This window comes from Danio aesculapii, chromosome 15 (assembly GCF_903798145.1).
Source record: "Danio aesculapii chromosome 15, fDanAes4.1, whole genome shotgun sequence".
Lineage (NCBI taxonomy): Eukaryota > Metazoa > Chordata > Actinopteri > Cypriniformes > Danionidae > Danio > Danio aesculapii.
The window spans coordinates 32021836-32038097 of NC_079449.1; the positions used below are offsets into that span (position 1 = coordinate 32021836).

Consider the following 16262-nt stretch of genomic DNA (forward strand, 5'->3'; position numbering starts at 1 on the left):
CTCTAAAAGTGAGGGGGACGGTTCCCCCCTGTTCCCCCGGTTGCTACGCCCCTGATTAAAACTATTATGTTTATAAATGTATTGGGGAAAATGCTCTTTCCATTAAACACAGAGAGAGAGAGCGAGAGGGAGATGGATTTTTTTCCCAATACAGCAATGCTGATTTTTCAGAATGAGTAGGCTAATAGGGTCTGTCCTTAATTGTCAGAATTATTTAGCCATTCAGAAAACCTCAATGGTCCTAAAAATATACTTTCCTTTCTTCCATATGTAATTATTTCTGCCTTTTCATCCATTTTCAGTCACTTCCTCCATGAAGAGAGTCTTCTTTCATTACTACTCAAGCATGTTTGATCCATTTGTGGTCGAACAAATAGCCTGTGCTCGGCCCGTGTGTGTTTGACTGAAGGTAATGTATAGTTAATGTCCACTGTGGTTGTTAAATGGTCACAGCAGGGAATATTGGCACACTGAAGGCCTTGCTCTGAGTAAAGCAGAGAAACAACACGAGCGGCCATAGACGAAGGTTATTAATGACGGCTGTCACTAATGTTTGTTGATTTTGCCAGTGGCACGTCTCTGAGGCCATTATTGTTGCTGGTGCGAAATGAAACCTGCTGTATTTCATCAAGCTTTCTAAATGACCATCCGGCCCTCCAGAGAGTCTGTGTAAATGTTGCCATTACACTGAAATGAAAAAGTGTATAAGATCTTTAAATGGGGCTGTTTGTTGAATGTGTTAATAGCGACACCGGTGGTCATTAAGTGAACCGCAGCCAGCAATTTGTTGCTTGTGCTTGCACTTATGCATTATTAATTATTGAATTCATTCATTTTCTTCTCAGCTTAGTCCCTTTATTAATCTGAGGTCGCCACAGCGGAATGAACCGCCAATTTATCCAGCATATTTTTTACGCAGCTGATGCCCTTCCAGCTGCAACCCGTCACTGGGTAAGCATTTGAAATGTATATGAATCAATTTAATTTATTGCTTCAATATACTCATGTGAGACTATAGTTTGGGATTATCCCTTCCTTTGCATGGCACATTGGCATCACAGTATATGCAAGTTTTTCCAGCATTTTCTTAAATGTAATAAGCCTATGATTCTCAGTGTGAGACACTTTTTGTCTTGTATAATGTGGCATCAAACACTATATCAATCAGAAAAGAATTTCCTCACCATTTACTTTTCGAATGTCTCTCTTCCATTGAACACAAAACAAGATATTAGAGGAATGTTGGAAAAAGGTGGCGTTTGACATCCATAGTAGGAATGTATGGAAGTTAATTTGTTCAACAGAAGAAAGAAACTCAAATAGGTTTGGAACAAGTGAAGGGTGAATAAATGACGAAAGAATTAGCATTTTTGGGTGAATTATACCTTTAACATTGGCCAATGAAAGTCATATATTTGGCAGCGTCTGTGATGATAAAAACATACTCTGTCCTAGTAACAGGAACGGTGTGCTGTTTCCACAGACAAAGAAATGTTTAAAAGTATTCTTCCTTACAGAGATTTCACATAAGATTCAAATGTTTAGGCCGGTACACACCAAGCCGATGGCAAACAACTAGCACAGACGAAATCCAACTGTGTTGTCACCTCGCAGGCTCACGTCTGGTTCCGTCTGGACCAAAAAGCTGTGCGTGAACACACCAAACAGATAGCAGCAAACTGAAACAAGAGTACACGTTCTGCAATTGCATGGGAGGACGTGTCTTTCTGCACCTGTGGAGGGCTGTAGTTAGTTTTCTCGTTCAGAACGGGGAACCGAAACATCTGACTCGTGCACGCAAAGTGTAAACAAAGCTGCGTTTCATACAATTATCACAGTAATTGTCACTCACCATGGAGGTATTCACTCCTGCAAATATGTCTGACAATTTAAGGCCCTGTCCACATGAACACGAGTTTTTCCAAAACTGCACTTTTTTTACACGGTTTGACTGTTTGTCCACAGCATCGAGTGACTGAAACAAAAGCTTTCTGAAAACTCCCACCAGGGCGAAGATTTTCTACATCTTCGAGAGTTTTCAGCTCATTACATCAGTGTGCGCATTGTTTTCTCTATTCTGATTGTACAACACAGCTGGGTTCACACCAAACAAATTTCACGTTCACGGCAAGCACATTGCGTATTCTGCATTGTTTGACCGCTGGACGGTCCACCTGTTCTGGTCTTCGCATTGACTTGTATGCAATTTACTCGTGAAAATACTTAATTTGCTGTTTGGTGTGAATCCAGAATAAAAGTGTCTTTATCGACCAACTGTTGGTTTGGGGAGCACTTAACATGCATCACAGTGCATTTTCGCATTTTCATGTGGAGATTTTTTTTTTAACAAAAGCGAGGAAAACTCCGTTTATAACAATACCTGTGGACATGGACTTACAATCTAAGCGAAATCTCAAAAATCTTGGAAATTACAACCACCCTCTTTGTGTTCCTTCTTGATTTGAATTGCTATGGCACTTCACTACGACACACTCGCACTTTGTTTCGCTGCTGAATATTCAGTCAGAGCGCTCTCTTCAGCTGATGACAATTTTATATGCTGAATTGGACCAACGAGCTTCGACGTTAACCTGATGAGGCAATGTGTTTAAAATCAAGCCAACTAGCCAAACTGATGCTGACCGACAAACCGACGGAGCCCAACGGCCGAGACACTGTGTGGCCCTTAAATGCTTGTGGTTTAGAACTTGTTTAAATGTGAAACCTATGTAATCATGTAAACAAACGTGGACACGTGCTAAAACTTGTTTCACACACACTCTAAAAATGCTGGTCTGTTTTAGCCCAACGTTTGGTCAATTATGAACAAACACAATATTAAGTTAATTGTTTTAAATTAAATTTAAATATTTTTGGTCAATTTGGACCATCAGATCTCAAACTCAATTCCTGGAGGGCCACAGCTCTGCACAGTTTTGCTCCGACGCTAATCACCGCTGATGTAGTAGTGTCTAGTAGTCTTGAACAGCTTGATTAGTTGATTCAGCTGTGTTTGATTAGGGTTGGAGCAAAACTGTGCGATTTGTTGCGTATATCAGATTTTTTTGCCTGTCCGTTTACACGTTCTTATAATTGTGACCCATTTTCGATTCATGTGTTTGCAATTTATGATATTTCGCATGTGTAAAGGCGGGTTCTAGCATCTGCGCCACACTAACCACGATGGAAGAAATTGTCTTGCTTTTAGCTCTGCGAAATATGTGAAGTTCGCCCAATTTTAAAAGAATTTTGAGGTGGAGGCAGAGGGAAAGGGCCGTAACAGAAGGCATGTAACTTCTGCTGTTGACCACTGACCACTTTCCTCTTCCATATTTCCTCTGTTGTTGTTGTTGTTGTTTACCGGGTCAGCGTCTGAACAAACGCTCTTCCTTCTACGTCATTAAACCGTTGAGATGTACCACATTGCCTCAAGTTTAACGATGTACAAAATGGAATGCCTCAATTAATCTAATCTGCTTTAGAGTGTGTACCATGTTTCATCTGTTTCTCTTTTTAAATGTATTCTCCTGCTTTATTTGATTAGATTTGTTTGAATATTCACACATCAGTGTTTCCCCTACCATTATATAAGGGGGGCGCTCCACACTCCCAACGGCTGTACCTGCCCCCTTGAAGGCACGTTAGTTGTATTATCTATATAGTGCCAGATCACAACTTCTTTTAATTAACAAGCTAAACAGCCGTGTGTAATATCTTATCTACACAACAGCATGTCATATCTGTTATGCGCTCGTGTCACAGCAGCTAAAGTATATACAGATACAGACATCCCAAGTCTCCCGGAAGTTCCGAGAGTCTCCCTTAAATGCATAGGGTTTCCCGTATGCCCGCAAAACGAATGATAATCTCCCGGAAATCGCGCATCTCAGGTCCGGTCCTCAAATACATCCCTGCATTCCTATCCGCTCTTCAGATATGTCGCGCACATCCCATGCAGTGATGCGAGCGGAGCTATCTCCTAAGCTGCATCCCAAATCGCATACTTATGCACTGTTCTACGCCATTTTGTAGTATAAATAGTGTAAAAAGTGCATTCACACTGAAAACTCTGAAAATAATAAGTGCACTTTAATTACCCGGATGATGCACTCATTCAGCCGATAAAATGAAGTGTGGAATGATGGACACTTCACGCACTCAACAACCGCAGCTTTGCTCACGTAGCGGAAGGGGCGGAGCTATCGGGTGCACATGTTAGATAACTTTATTTATTTTGGATGGTGAGAGCAAAATTTTCCTACGAGAGGGATTATAGCGCCTCCCGATGGTCAATGCGGTTATACTCATGGCAGGTATTATTTGATAGTTTGGTCATTTATTTCACTAATTTGGCAACCGTTAAGCATCATCAGGGAAACGGTTTGAATTTCCGCTTAGTAAAAAAAGCATTAGTGCTCCATTTGGGACGACACTACATGCATATATTACTATGCTGTTGAGTGTTTAAGTGCATAAGTACATAGTGCATGAGTGCATAGAGTATAGTGTGCCATTTGAGATGTATAGTTATGACCTCTCCGGAAAGCTCTGCGTGTCTTGCGCAAATTCTCACCGGCTGCGTGATCCCCCAAAATTAGTTAAAATACCCCGGAAATCATGACGACGAGAGTGAAGGAGCAAGGAAGCAGATCGCCAGAGGCACATTGATGGTCTAAAGATTACATTCGTTCAGTTATAAATCAATAGAGTAGTAAAGATAGCGCTAGTGAAAATCCCCCTATCTCTCTCATTGAGAGATCTGCTGTCAATAGTTGGAGACGAGCAAATTATTTGAATGGTCCTGGATGTATTTAGGCCTTTTTACATATAAGAACTGAAAGTTCTGTGTTTTGACAAATTCACTAAAAGCTGGCTGGAATTATTAGATAAAACAATTTTAATTTAAATATTTAATAATATATGTTCTTGTAGTAAACTCATAGTTATAAGAAGTAGTTTATGAGCCTGTTTCCTTTTAGTAAACAAGTAAGATTTATAGATGTGCATTTTAACAAATTTTTGTCTTTCAACATTTGCAATGTTACCAAATTGCATTGTTTGTCATTTTTCTGAGGTGGTTCATTCTGCTTTGGTGACCCCTGATAAATAAGGCACTATGCTGAAGTAAAATGAATGGATGAATTATTTTCTGTAAAGCTGCTTCTGGCCATGTTCACGTCTAAATTTTTATAAGAGACGTGTTTAATAAATGTCTCAATAAATGGGCCAGACATTTCTGACTTTCCATACCAAGAGGCTCAGGAGATGTTCTTCCAGAAGCCCATAAAGATACATTGCAGTGACAAAAGCTGCACAGTTTGTGAATAAAAATGTTATATGTTAAAAATAATAAAAATGTAAATGTTCATTTATAATTTATGAACAGTTGTACAGTTCAAATAGTTATTAAGTTATTTACTGCTTCCATTAAAAGACCATGACTCCTTGTGTCAGTGTGCCATGTCACGTCGCAGCCCCAATCCCCCCACACCCCCAGAGCTGTAAACCTAGGGGAAACACTGCACATGACACATTGACAATTAAAAAATAGAATCAAAAATCGCTCAGCTGCGAGCCCATCTTCAACTGTCAGAGCTGTTAAAAAATGTTGGTGGGGTTCAGCATTTTGTTTAAAATGCGAATTCAGTGCCCCGCTACACTGCTGCCATTTAAAAAAACCTGCGGCACATCCATTGACAACAACAGAAAAAAGCTAAGATTGGAAAAAAAACGCTTCAGTGGACACACGCCCTCAACGTTATTACAGACCTCAAAGAAATCCTCATTCTTTTGGAAATGTTCAGTTGTCGTGTACTTAGTTTTTAAATGTGTTATATTTTCATTGCATTTCATCACAGTGTCATATGAACAAGCCGTATGTTTTTTTCTGGATCATTACAATGGAAAGTTCAATTGCGCCAGTGCAGTATTAAAAGAAACTGAAAGCAATCTGACATAAATCATCAGTATTCCTCAAAGCCGCAATAGAAATGTGAGTATGTGTGTGATGAATGCAGGTGCTGTGATTACGGTCCATCATCCCCTGCAGGATTATGCTAATAGGCTGAATTGTGATACTCTCCAGCTTGATGAGCTCGGTTGTGAAGCGTTTGCCAGGCTGAGCCGCTCTGAAACACAACCTAATGCTGGATATAGCTGGATGAAATGCTTAAAGTCGTCGTTTGTATGCGAGAGCTGAGTTGCGTTGGTGTCTTTGCTTTAAGTCTTGTGCTGTACTCCTGTTCGTGTGGCTGTGGAGGGGCCTCTCTGATGTTTCTGCATATAAAGGTGTACAGAAAAAGTGAACGTTATCTAAGGAAGCGACTGTAGAGGTGCATGGAAGTAATGCACATTTGTTTCTATAGGGAGTTTCTACACTGGTTCAAAGTTATATCTACAGTAATAGAGCCACTAGTGTATTATGTGTTAATAGGCTAGAGTGATTTAACAATTGTACAATTTTATGATCATTGGCTGAAAAATCTTTGCTAAACTCTGTGGACGTTATTCATTTATGCAGCTGTGTGCATAGATTCTGTTCAGTTTCATTTTAATTTTGACATGGATAAAGGGGTTATTCAGGATTTAATAATTGATTGTATGTTTATTCCTAGCAATTATTTCTAGTTTGTTGTAAACATGAGGGCGCTTTTTTTGTACATGTTTGTTGTAATTATAATTTTAAGCATAAATTTAAGCATATTTCTTTCTTTCTTTTGTTAATATTCACAACAATACTTTGAACTAAAAACTTTTTCCCCCTTTATTTTTATGCCAAGTACGGATGTCATTGTTTATACACTGCCCTTGTTTATACATGTATAAATGCACTCTCTAATATATTGACAGTAGTGATAATAAAATAGTAAAGACACAAGAAAAACTGAAAAATAATATAAAAAACAGCAAAATTGTATAAAATAAGATTGTAAAAATAAATAAATAAAATGATAAAATAAATAAATAAATGAATAGACAACAATAATGGGTGTTACAATCATAGTGCTGGGCTATCTTCCAATAGTAGGCTAGCATAGACTAATAAACATGATGGTCTGGGCAGAGAGAGAACAGAAAAAATGCTAATTACAATTACATACAAGATAAGTCACATTATTCCCTAGGAAGTACATTTATAGCAGAGAAATATGATAATGAGGGTTGCCAAACATATGAAAATAACTAAACTTTTTTACCTCTAAAACATGAACATATATATTTTCTCTCTAAATCTCTTTATTTTAATTTCATCTAAATTCCTTCTCTATTTCCTCCGTGTTATAATGGTTGCGTTTTGTTTTATATATTTATGTAAATAATTTGTATTCCATTTTGACATGTTTTTTGGTTTTCCTCCATACTAAAATAGTTTTTTTTATTTTGTGTGACGCAAGCTTGTATATTTCGCACTTCATACATATTTATTTTATTTTATTTTATAAAAACTAAAAGAACAATCTCATCTGCTGATCTGAAGATACTCTGACATCTCAAAACATGTTTTTAGCTAAATGAATATGGGATCAATTTCCTAGTGTAAATCAAAAATGTATACTCTAAATTTAGACACCTGTTAGTGATCACAGGGGTTTCATGTTATATAGTTAAATTAATTCATACTGTATTTGATCATGGACTGGCATATGAAGTTACAGTATAAATATATATAAATACCTTCTATATATTTATACAGTAACTTCATACACCAGTCCATGATCAAATACCTTACTCATTTATATATACTGTAACTTTAGAGTTAACAGTTCAGACACCTGTCCATGTTTCCGTAAAGCAGCCACAAGTGGCATTGGAGTGATGTCAACTCCCTCTTTGTCTGATTGGCTAGAGAAGCAGCAACTACTGGACCAATTATGAATCCAAATTATAATGGCTTCATTTGGAAAAAAAAACCCCCGCATGCACAGAATATGCCCTGTCCAGAACGATTAATCAAAAAGTAATCGAAATTGACATTCACAATTTATAATCGATCTAATTTTTCCAGGTCAATTTTTTTCAATTACTTTCCCTACCCCATGTGGAGTCACATGACCCCGATCAGTTAAGGCTACTTTGTACTTCGGCGTCGAACACATGAGTATGGTCCAGTTCAGCCTTCATGCAGTTTCCTTTACATTACATGCGAGCGTATTTTTTTGTACAAAACTTATCAGTGAACTACGAGGGCAGAAAAATCAATAAAATAATCGTTCATTAATCGTAATCGAGTTAAAACGTTCAATTAATCGAGATTTAGATTTTAGGCCAAATCACACAGCCCTACTACATTTAAATAGGAATTTACTACACGACTCTTAGAAAAGTAAGTTCTATATAGTATGAAAGTGAGTAGTATGAATAGAGATCAGACGTACTACATTCGCCATTTGTAATTATCACATTACCTTGCTGTGTCAGTTGTGTTGCTTCACTCCCATTCATGAATTCTCCCACATGGCATCATGGGACAGAGTAGCGTCCATCAGATGCGCACTTCATAATCTCGCTAGAAGTAGTAGGTCACCCGGGTACTTCTAGCATACTGTTTTTTTAATACTATGAATTAAGACATACTACTTGACACATCCATTCCAAAATACCGGTAAATTCTGGCATGCGCTTGTGTGTATAAGGGGTCCAGCAATTTCACTTTTATTTAAAGCTTTATCATTTATGCAGCTGCACGAACCAAAAAACACGAACTGCAGCTAAATGTTTACACACTTGACGAGGGGAAGACTGGCCATAGGGAGCACCGAGACTTTAGTCATCTAATGCGCCTCCCCCCGCTCTTCACTTCACTTTCCAATCGCTATCTTCCACCCCTAACCAAGCTCCCCTAGGCTTCACTAACCGATCGCACTATATACGGCCTGAGCTACAACAACTTTTCCCTGGTAAATATGCTGTCCCGGTCTGCCCCTGAACTTGACTCCATTACAAATTCTGTGGATTGATAAGTATTGTGAACAAGTTATATGAAAACATATGGAGGAACACTTTCACATTTCACATGTTGAGATATATGTAATATGTGTGTGCTGGCACTCACCGGCTGCTTCACGTGTACACGCGTCAAGCAACTGAAGCAGAGCTTGAAGGTAAACAAACAACGGCTTATCAAAAGCATTTTATCTATAATTTTTTACACAGTTGGCATTAAGAAGGAACATAGAAACATTATCTGACTAACATCTAGCAGCTAAATGTGTCCGGAAAATATTCAAAGGCTTTTATTTTCATAAAAAGCACGGATGTGAATGTGTCTGAATGTTCTGATTGGCTAAAGTAGATGTCTCACGTCAGCACATTCTAGACCTGAACACGTTCTTTCTGGCAATCTTCCTTCTGCGTTACATCTTCTCTTTCTGGAAAATTGACGGAACAAATTTACCGGTATTTTCAAAAAGGGCCCACACATACAGACCTTTGGTTGACCTTTTCAGACCTTTTAAGTTGGGATCGGGTTAGTAGAGAGGGGGTGCCATTTTTCTTTTTGTAATAGTTTTTTCTCCTGTTTATGTTAGTAAGAGAGTGAGGGTATTTTGATGTATTTGTCTTTTCTTTGATAGATTATTTAGTTCCTCAAGCCAAAACTTTTTGCTTATTGTTTTGGCTTGAACTCCCTCTTGAAGCTTTCTTGAAACCCTCCCTTAATAATTAAATACATCTTTTGTTACTCTTTATTCGATTTGCATTGAGTTTACTCTTTGGGTAATTTCTTTCGTTTAGTCTTTTGGAGGTTGCTGACACACACTCACAAACTCCACTAACATTCTGTTGTGTAACTGTGCTGTGCTAGACAGGATTAGGGAACACTTCAATTTTAATGTGAATGAAAAAACTGTGTTGAGTTTTGGTCAACACAAATTTGTGTTTTTATTTATGTTTTGATTCATGATCTTGCTCTTTTTTTATTCAAAATAAATTTGTGTTTAATCATTTTTGTATTTTTGCATCATAATTTCACGTTTATATTTTTATATACCCCTACCTCAATACCTTTGGTGCAAAATCGATCCCATACAAATACGTCTTGCAGTTTACTAAAATAAGCTTGATTATATATTAACCTCATCTGCCAGTTTCAAAGAGATTCTGCTTGCCCTTCACATGTCAGCATTCATCTCTGTCTGAGTGCTTCTTTAACTGGCCGTTTTCATCAGTTCGGAGCCATCAGTGATTTTACCTCAACCGTTGACATGACTGATCACGGTGGATCTGTCTTTCATTTCATATGACTAGTCTCCCACATAGAGCCTGCAGGGCCGCTCTACATCTGAACACACAGCTGCGTTATACTCACAGGTGTGTGTGTAAGGAAAGGAGAAGTGTTGATACTCGATTCCAGCCTTTAACCGGAGTGATTTTCAGGCCTCTTTTGCTTCAGGCAGGAGCGAGAGGTTTGGATGCGGTGGAGTCGGTGATGTGAGTGTTGATAATGGCGGCGCTGCAGGTTTGTGTTGGAGCTGCTCTTCGACACAATCCTTCAGGCTTAGAGAAACAGAGGAACACTCTTTGACTGCCTGCACTCATCTAAACTTAAACCGTACTCCAGTGGAAAGATTTCACCTTCTTTACCTTAACTTAATGTACAATAAGGCTTATTTCTTTTAATTTAATATAGCATTTTATAAGTGCCATCCTCATTTGAATGATTCTCTAAAATGTATGTTTATATTTTAAAATGAATCTATAATAAGAGTAAATTATTATTATTATTTTTATTAAGATCAATTTTTAACTTGCAAGTTTTCAATGAATGCATGTGCACACAGTTTTTATCTGCTAATCTGATTCAGGGCTACACACAAATGATTCATATGAACTTTTTGATTCATTAAGAGCTGAATGGTTTAATGAACATTCATCTACAAACACAGCCAAATATTACTTAATATTATGTGAAATATTAACAAGATGCCAATTTACACTATAGAAATTACCCAGAATGACCTGAAACTTTAACTTATTTTGTAGCTGTAAATCAAACTCTGTGCTGAATCACAGTCATTCCTAAAAGTTTACTTATGTTCTAGAAAAAGACTAACAATATGTGTCAAAGTGCCTTTGGCATTTCACTGAATGATGTGTGTTTTAGCTTAACACACCATTAAATAATTACATTTCATCTATTTTGACGATGTCACAAACTTTCAAAGTAAATTTTTTTATTTATAGCTTTAAGTCCTCATAAAGCCACTTTGGCCTTTACTGTATCTTTTTAGGACTACAACATTAATATTCTCTGTATTTTCTTTTATTTAATGTACAACAGTTGTAGCATATCATGTTAATTTAATCCACTTCCATCCCAGGTCTTTGTATGCGTGTCTAGTGTTTTGATAAATCATTCATGTCCGTAGCACCTGTGTTTCATGTGCTGCATGTTTGGCATCAGTCCTCTGCATTTAACTGTAGTTTACTTTCATAGGCGTCTTTCATCCGTCAGACCTTCACACGTCCACCTCCTGAATAATTGAGCAGGTTTATTCTCACCAGCAAAGCAGCGCCCACAGCCCTGACACTACACGAGCAAGCGGCTCTGACAAGGTTTAATCGCTGGCTTTTTAGCCCGTGTGCCACGGTTTTGAGTGAGACTACAGAAAGAAAAAACGCTCCCCTCGAATTTCCTCAGATGCCAGTCTCTTTAAAGTTGAATCAGCCCTGTAGATGTTTGATTCTGGCCCTCAGCTAATTCTTAGCTGGGCTCGGCTGCGGATAACACTTAATTCAACTCGCCACATTTCTGAGTCTCTTTATTCTTCACAGCCAAAGGAAGACGTTTAAACTCGGCTGCTTGTTTTTGTAGCCTATTTTTAAGCCTCACGTGGACGCTGAAAAGATGGGAAAGCGGCGATTTGAATCTCTAATGGTTTAAAAAGGCAAAGAAGCTTTGAAAAAAAAAAAGAGGAATGAGCTGAGATGAATCATGGCTTCTCTTTTTTCTCATCTTTCAATGTCTTGTGATTTCTCTCATCTCATGTCTGTTTGTCTTGTTGTTTTGCAGATGAAGTTATGGAACAAATACAAGGTGACCAGCATTCCCTCTCTGGTGTTTATCGACGCTGCCACAGGGAAGGTGGTGTGTCGGAACGGCTTGCTTGTAGTGAGAGATGACCCAAAAGGTGAGTGTCAGGGTTCAAGTTTGATTGTTTTTGGAGGACGTAGCTCCATTCAAAAATTAACATTTGGTTGTAATTGACTTCCAAATCCTTTTGAGGAGATCAACTTGATGAATGTGATCAATTCTATAGGCCAAAGTACTTCAGTTTTAACTCAAACACTTGGCTGTCTGTTCACAATTTGAAACATTTGGTTTGTATTAACAGTAGTGCTGCGCAAAGATTATTCGCATTCAAAATAATTTTTTTTTGACATTATATATGTGTGTGTTGTGTTTATTTATTGTGTATATATAAATACACACATGCATATATATTTGAGAAAATGTTTGTTTATATTTAGATATACAATTAAAGTCAGAATTATTAGCCCCCCTGAATGATTAGCCCCCCTGTTTATTTTTTCCCCAATTTCTGTTTAACGGAGAGGAGACTTTTTTTACTCATTTCTAAATGTAATAGTTTTAATAACTAATTTCTAATAGATTTATTTTATCTTTGCCATGATGACAGTACATAATATTTGACTAGATATTATTCAAGATACTTCAATACAGCTTACAGTGACATTTAAAGGCTTAATTAGGTTAATTAGGTTAACTAGGCAGGTTAGGGTAATTAGGCAACTAATTGTATAACAGTGGTTTGTCCTGTAGACTATCGAAAAAAAAATTTGCTTAAAGGGGCTGATAATATTGACCTTAAAATTGGTTCTAAAAAATTATAAACTGCTTTTATTCTAGCCGAAATAAAGCAAGTAAGAAAAAACATTATCAGATATACTGTGAAAATTTCCTTGCTCTGTTAAACATCATTTGGGAAATGTTTAAAAATAAATAAATTTGGAGGGGGGCTAATAATTCTGACTTCATATATATATATATATATATATATATATATATATATATATATATATATATATATATATATATATATATATATATATATATATATATATATATTGTGTCAAAACAAACTCTTATTTTGGATGTGATATGTTATGTAATCTTTGCTCAGCACTAAATTCTAGCATATATTTTGCAGTGTAAGATAAACAACCTGCACTTATACCATGGTCTCTGTTATTTTCGTCAATGAAATAATGACAAAAATGTCTTTAAAACAACAGAAATCTATGAATGTGCCCTCTGACCTGCTCATCTAATGAATGAACAGTGCAATGCAGTATAACAAAGTATAACAAAGCTTAAAGTTGGTTAATTTTTATCTTTTTGGCTACATTTAAAAAAGATATATCTATATATATATATATATATATATATATATATATATATATATATATATATATATATATATATATATATATATATATATATATTTCTCCACTGCTGTATATAATGAAATCCATGTTAACAAATGAAAAAGCCACCAAAGAATATAACACGGTCTGCTAAAGTGCCTGATTACTGTATGATTGGTTGGAAGGTGTACAATAAAATCATTCTATAAACAGGTAGTTCCAGTCAATCTGTTCACAGTAACCATGGTAAACCCTTGATAGTTACTGGAACCTTCATTCCTCTGTGTAATCTCGAGGTTCAACAGTGAACCAATGGGGATCAACCGCCTCAGCAGTATGCTCAAAAGTATTTGCACAGAGGTTGCCAACACATGTTAAATGTCTGTGTTATATACCACACAGGAACTCTTTCTTTCTTTCTTTCTTTCTTTCTTTCTTTCTTTCTTTCTTTCTTTCTTTCTTTCTTTCTTTCTTTCTTTCTTTCTTTCTTTTTTTTCTTTCTTTCTTTCTTTCTTTCTTTCTCTCTCTCTGTCTGCCTCCCACTGATTAAAATTGGGCAGATCTAACATGTCATAACTGACCAAAAATTGGATATTTTCAAACATTGTGCTGAAAATAACACTACTAGTTTTATCCTATCCAAAACTTTGCAAATAACCAACTCCACAGAATTTTTGCAGGGTAATTTTATTTAAAATTTGTGCCCTAAACTGAGGTGCGTTTCCCAAACGTAGCTCGCTACTGAACTATCATAGTACAATGCACCGTTTGGGAAAGAATAATGTAGTGACGAGTGTTTCACAAAACCCGTAGTCTCTCTGTAGCAGATTCATCATTTGAACCACGTTAGTTACAATGTAAAACGCCCATAATGATGCTCTAAAGGGGGTGGCCTGTGTTTCCTTTACAAATATTATTGAGAACATTACATATTCTATTCTAAAACATAAAATTCAATTCAATTCACCTTTATTTGTATAGCGCTTTTACATTGTAGATTGTGTCAAAGCAGCTTCACATAAAAGGTCATAGTAAATAGGAACAGTGTAGTTCAGTTTGTAGTGTTTAAGTTCAGTTCAGTAAAGCTCAGTTCAGTGTGGTTTAAAAATCACTACTGAGAGTCCAAACACTGAAGAGCAAATCCAACGATGTGTAGCTCTACCGATCCCAAACCATGCAAAATCACTTACAAAAGCTAACACATATTCTAATATCATATATAAATCATCAAAAAAAAAAAAAAATGAGGCGATTTATTAAGAAATTAAATGTAAAATTTATTATTTATTAGGAAATAAAAAAAAAATCATACTTTAATAATAATATTAATGATGATGACGATTACTATTATTAAGTAGGATATTGTTTATTTTTTATGTTTGGAAAGTCTACTTTTACAATTTGACACATGTTCTAGCCAACAGGCCCATGTCATATACAGTACAGATACTTAATAAATAACCAACTAAAATTTAAAAGCATTAACGTATGCTATGATTTTTGTTTTCACAAGCTTTGGAGACGTAACATAAATTCCGTTTTTAAGTAATAGGTCACCTATAGCTTTCGCCATGAGCCATGACTGTGTTCCAAATGGCATCAATGTTTTAAAGTGCACTGTGAAGGGAGCTCAATTGTAAACATGAAGATCGCCAAAACTGAACTGAAAAAATACTTTGTAACCAAATTACACCTAAGAGAGATGAATGCTTAAAAAAAAATAATTCCAAGTGTAAATGTTAGCATGTTCTAAAAGAATAGGGCATAGGGGGATAACTGGTAATAGAACACAGCCAGGAACTATGTTTCTAACAGGGTTTCTAGCTACAGCTCCAGAGGTGTATTTAAAAGCATAGAAGTTTGCAACACAGTTTGTGAATATTCGTTGGAACGACGGATTTGGGAAATGCCAAATCAACAAACTATGTTTGTAACGACACAACTTGCGACCTTAGTTGGCTAACAATGGTTTTCAGAAATGCACCCCTGATTGGTTTTGTGATTTTTCTCAAAATTTATAATATTATTTGCTCCAGTTCTTGTATTTTGCTTTAAAAAATACACAAACATTGTCCCAGGGACTGAAAATCCCTTTCTTATGTGCATGCATATGATGGTATTTTTAAAAGTTCTAATAGGCTCTAATAATATTAGTACTAGAGAATTAATAGGCAACTTTTTGACTGAAGAAAAAGATGGTATGCATGAGCATTTTGTCGTTTTAGGGGCACGTCTTGCGACATCATGTCCTGTTTTTTGTTAGTTTAGATGTCTTTGGTCTGTGTTGTTGTTTTATATGTCAGTTTAGGTGATCAAGACCCATCTTTTTAACCAATTGTGTCTCAAGGACTGGATTGACAAACTACTGAGTCTTTTATTCCGTTTGATTAGGTTTTTGAATCAGACCAGTTAGGATTTGATTGTGAATCTCACTAATTAGTTCTTGAATCAACTCAACGACAAAACTTGGATCTGTTTGAAGAAGAACAGCTAGTGACAAACTAGTCAAACTAGTCTCTAGTACTATTGGTTTGATTAATAAACCAAAAGATCCACTGAGACTGGATCAGTGATTTGGTTGTAAACCAGATCAGTAAATGAATCATTCATTCAAGCCGGTCCTTTTCCATGAACAAAAATTCCAGTGAATTCTTTATGAACAGGAGGTGTTGCTTCCATATGGAATTAGCTTGCATTTTCATTAATCCAGTCACTTGTGTGCAACCAAGACACATTATTGTTATTTAATAATGTAAAGTAATAATTTAAATAATTGTTACCTTTGGTACTTAATATTAAGTGGCCTTAAAACATCAACATATAAATACAATGTGCTTACTGTGTTCATAATGCATTGCAGAACACTTCTGGCGCTC

General features: G+C 36.4%; 1 protein-coding gene across 1 annotated transcript in view; it reads left to right on the plus strand.

The window, feature by feature from the left end:
* The window catches only part of nxn (nucleoredoxin), a 179212-nt gene that overhangs the window by 125939 nt on the left and 37011 nt on the right, over positions 1-16262 (plus strand). Inside the window, exon 2 of the mRNA XM_056473305.1 lies at positions 12011-12128. Coding sequence (XP_056329280.1) covers positions 12011-12128 — 118 coding nt within the window. The remainder of the gene's footprint in view (positions 1-12010; positions 12129-16262) is intronic.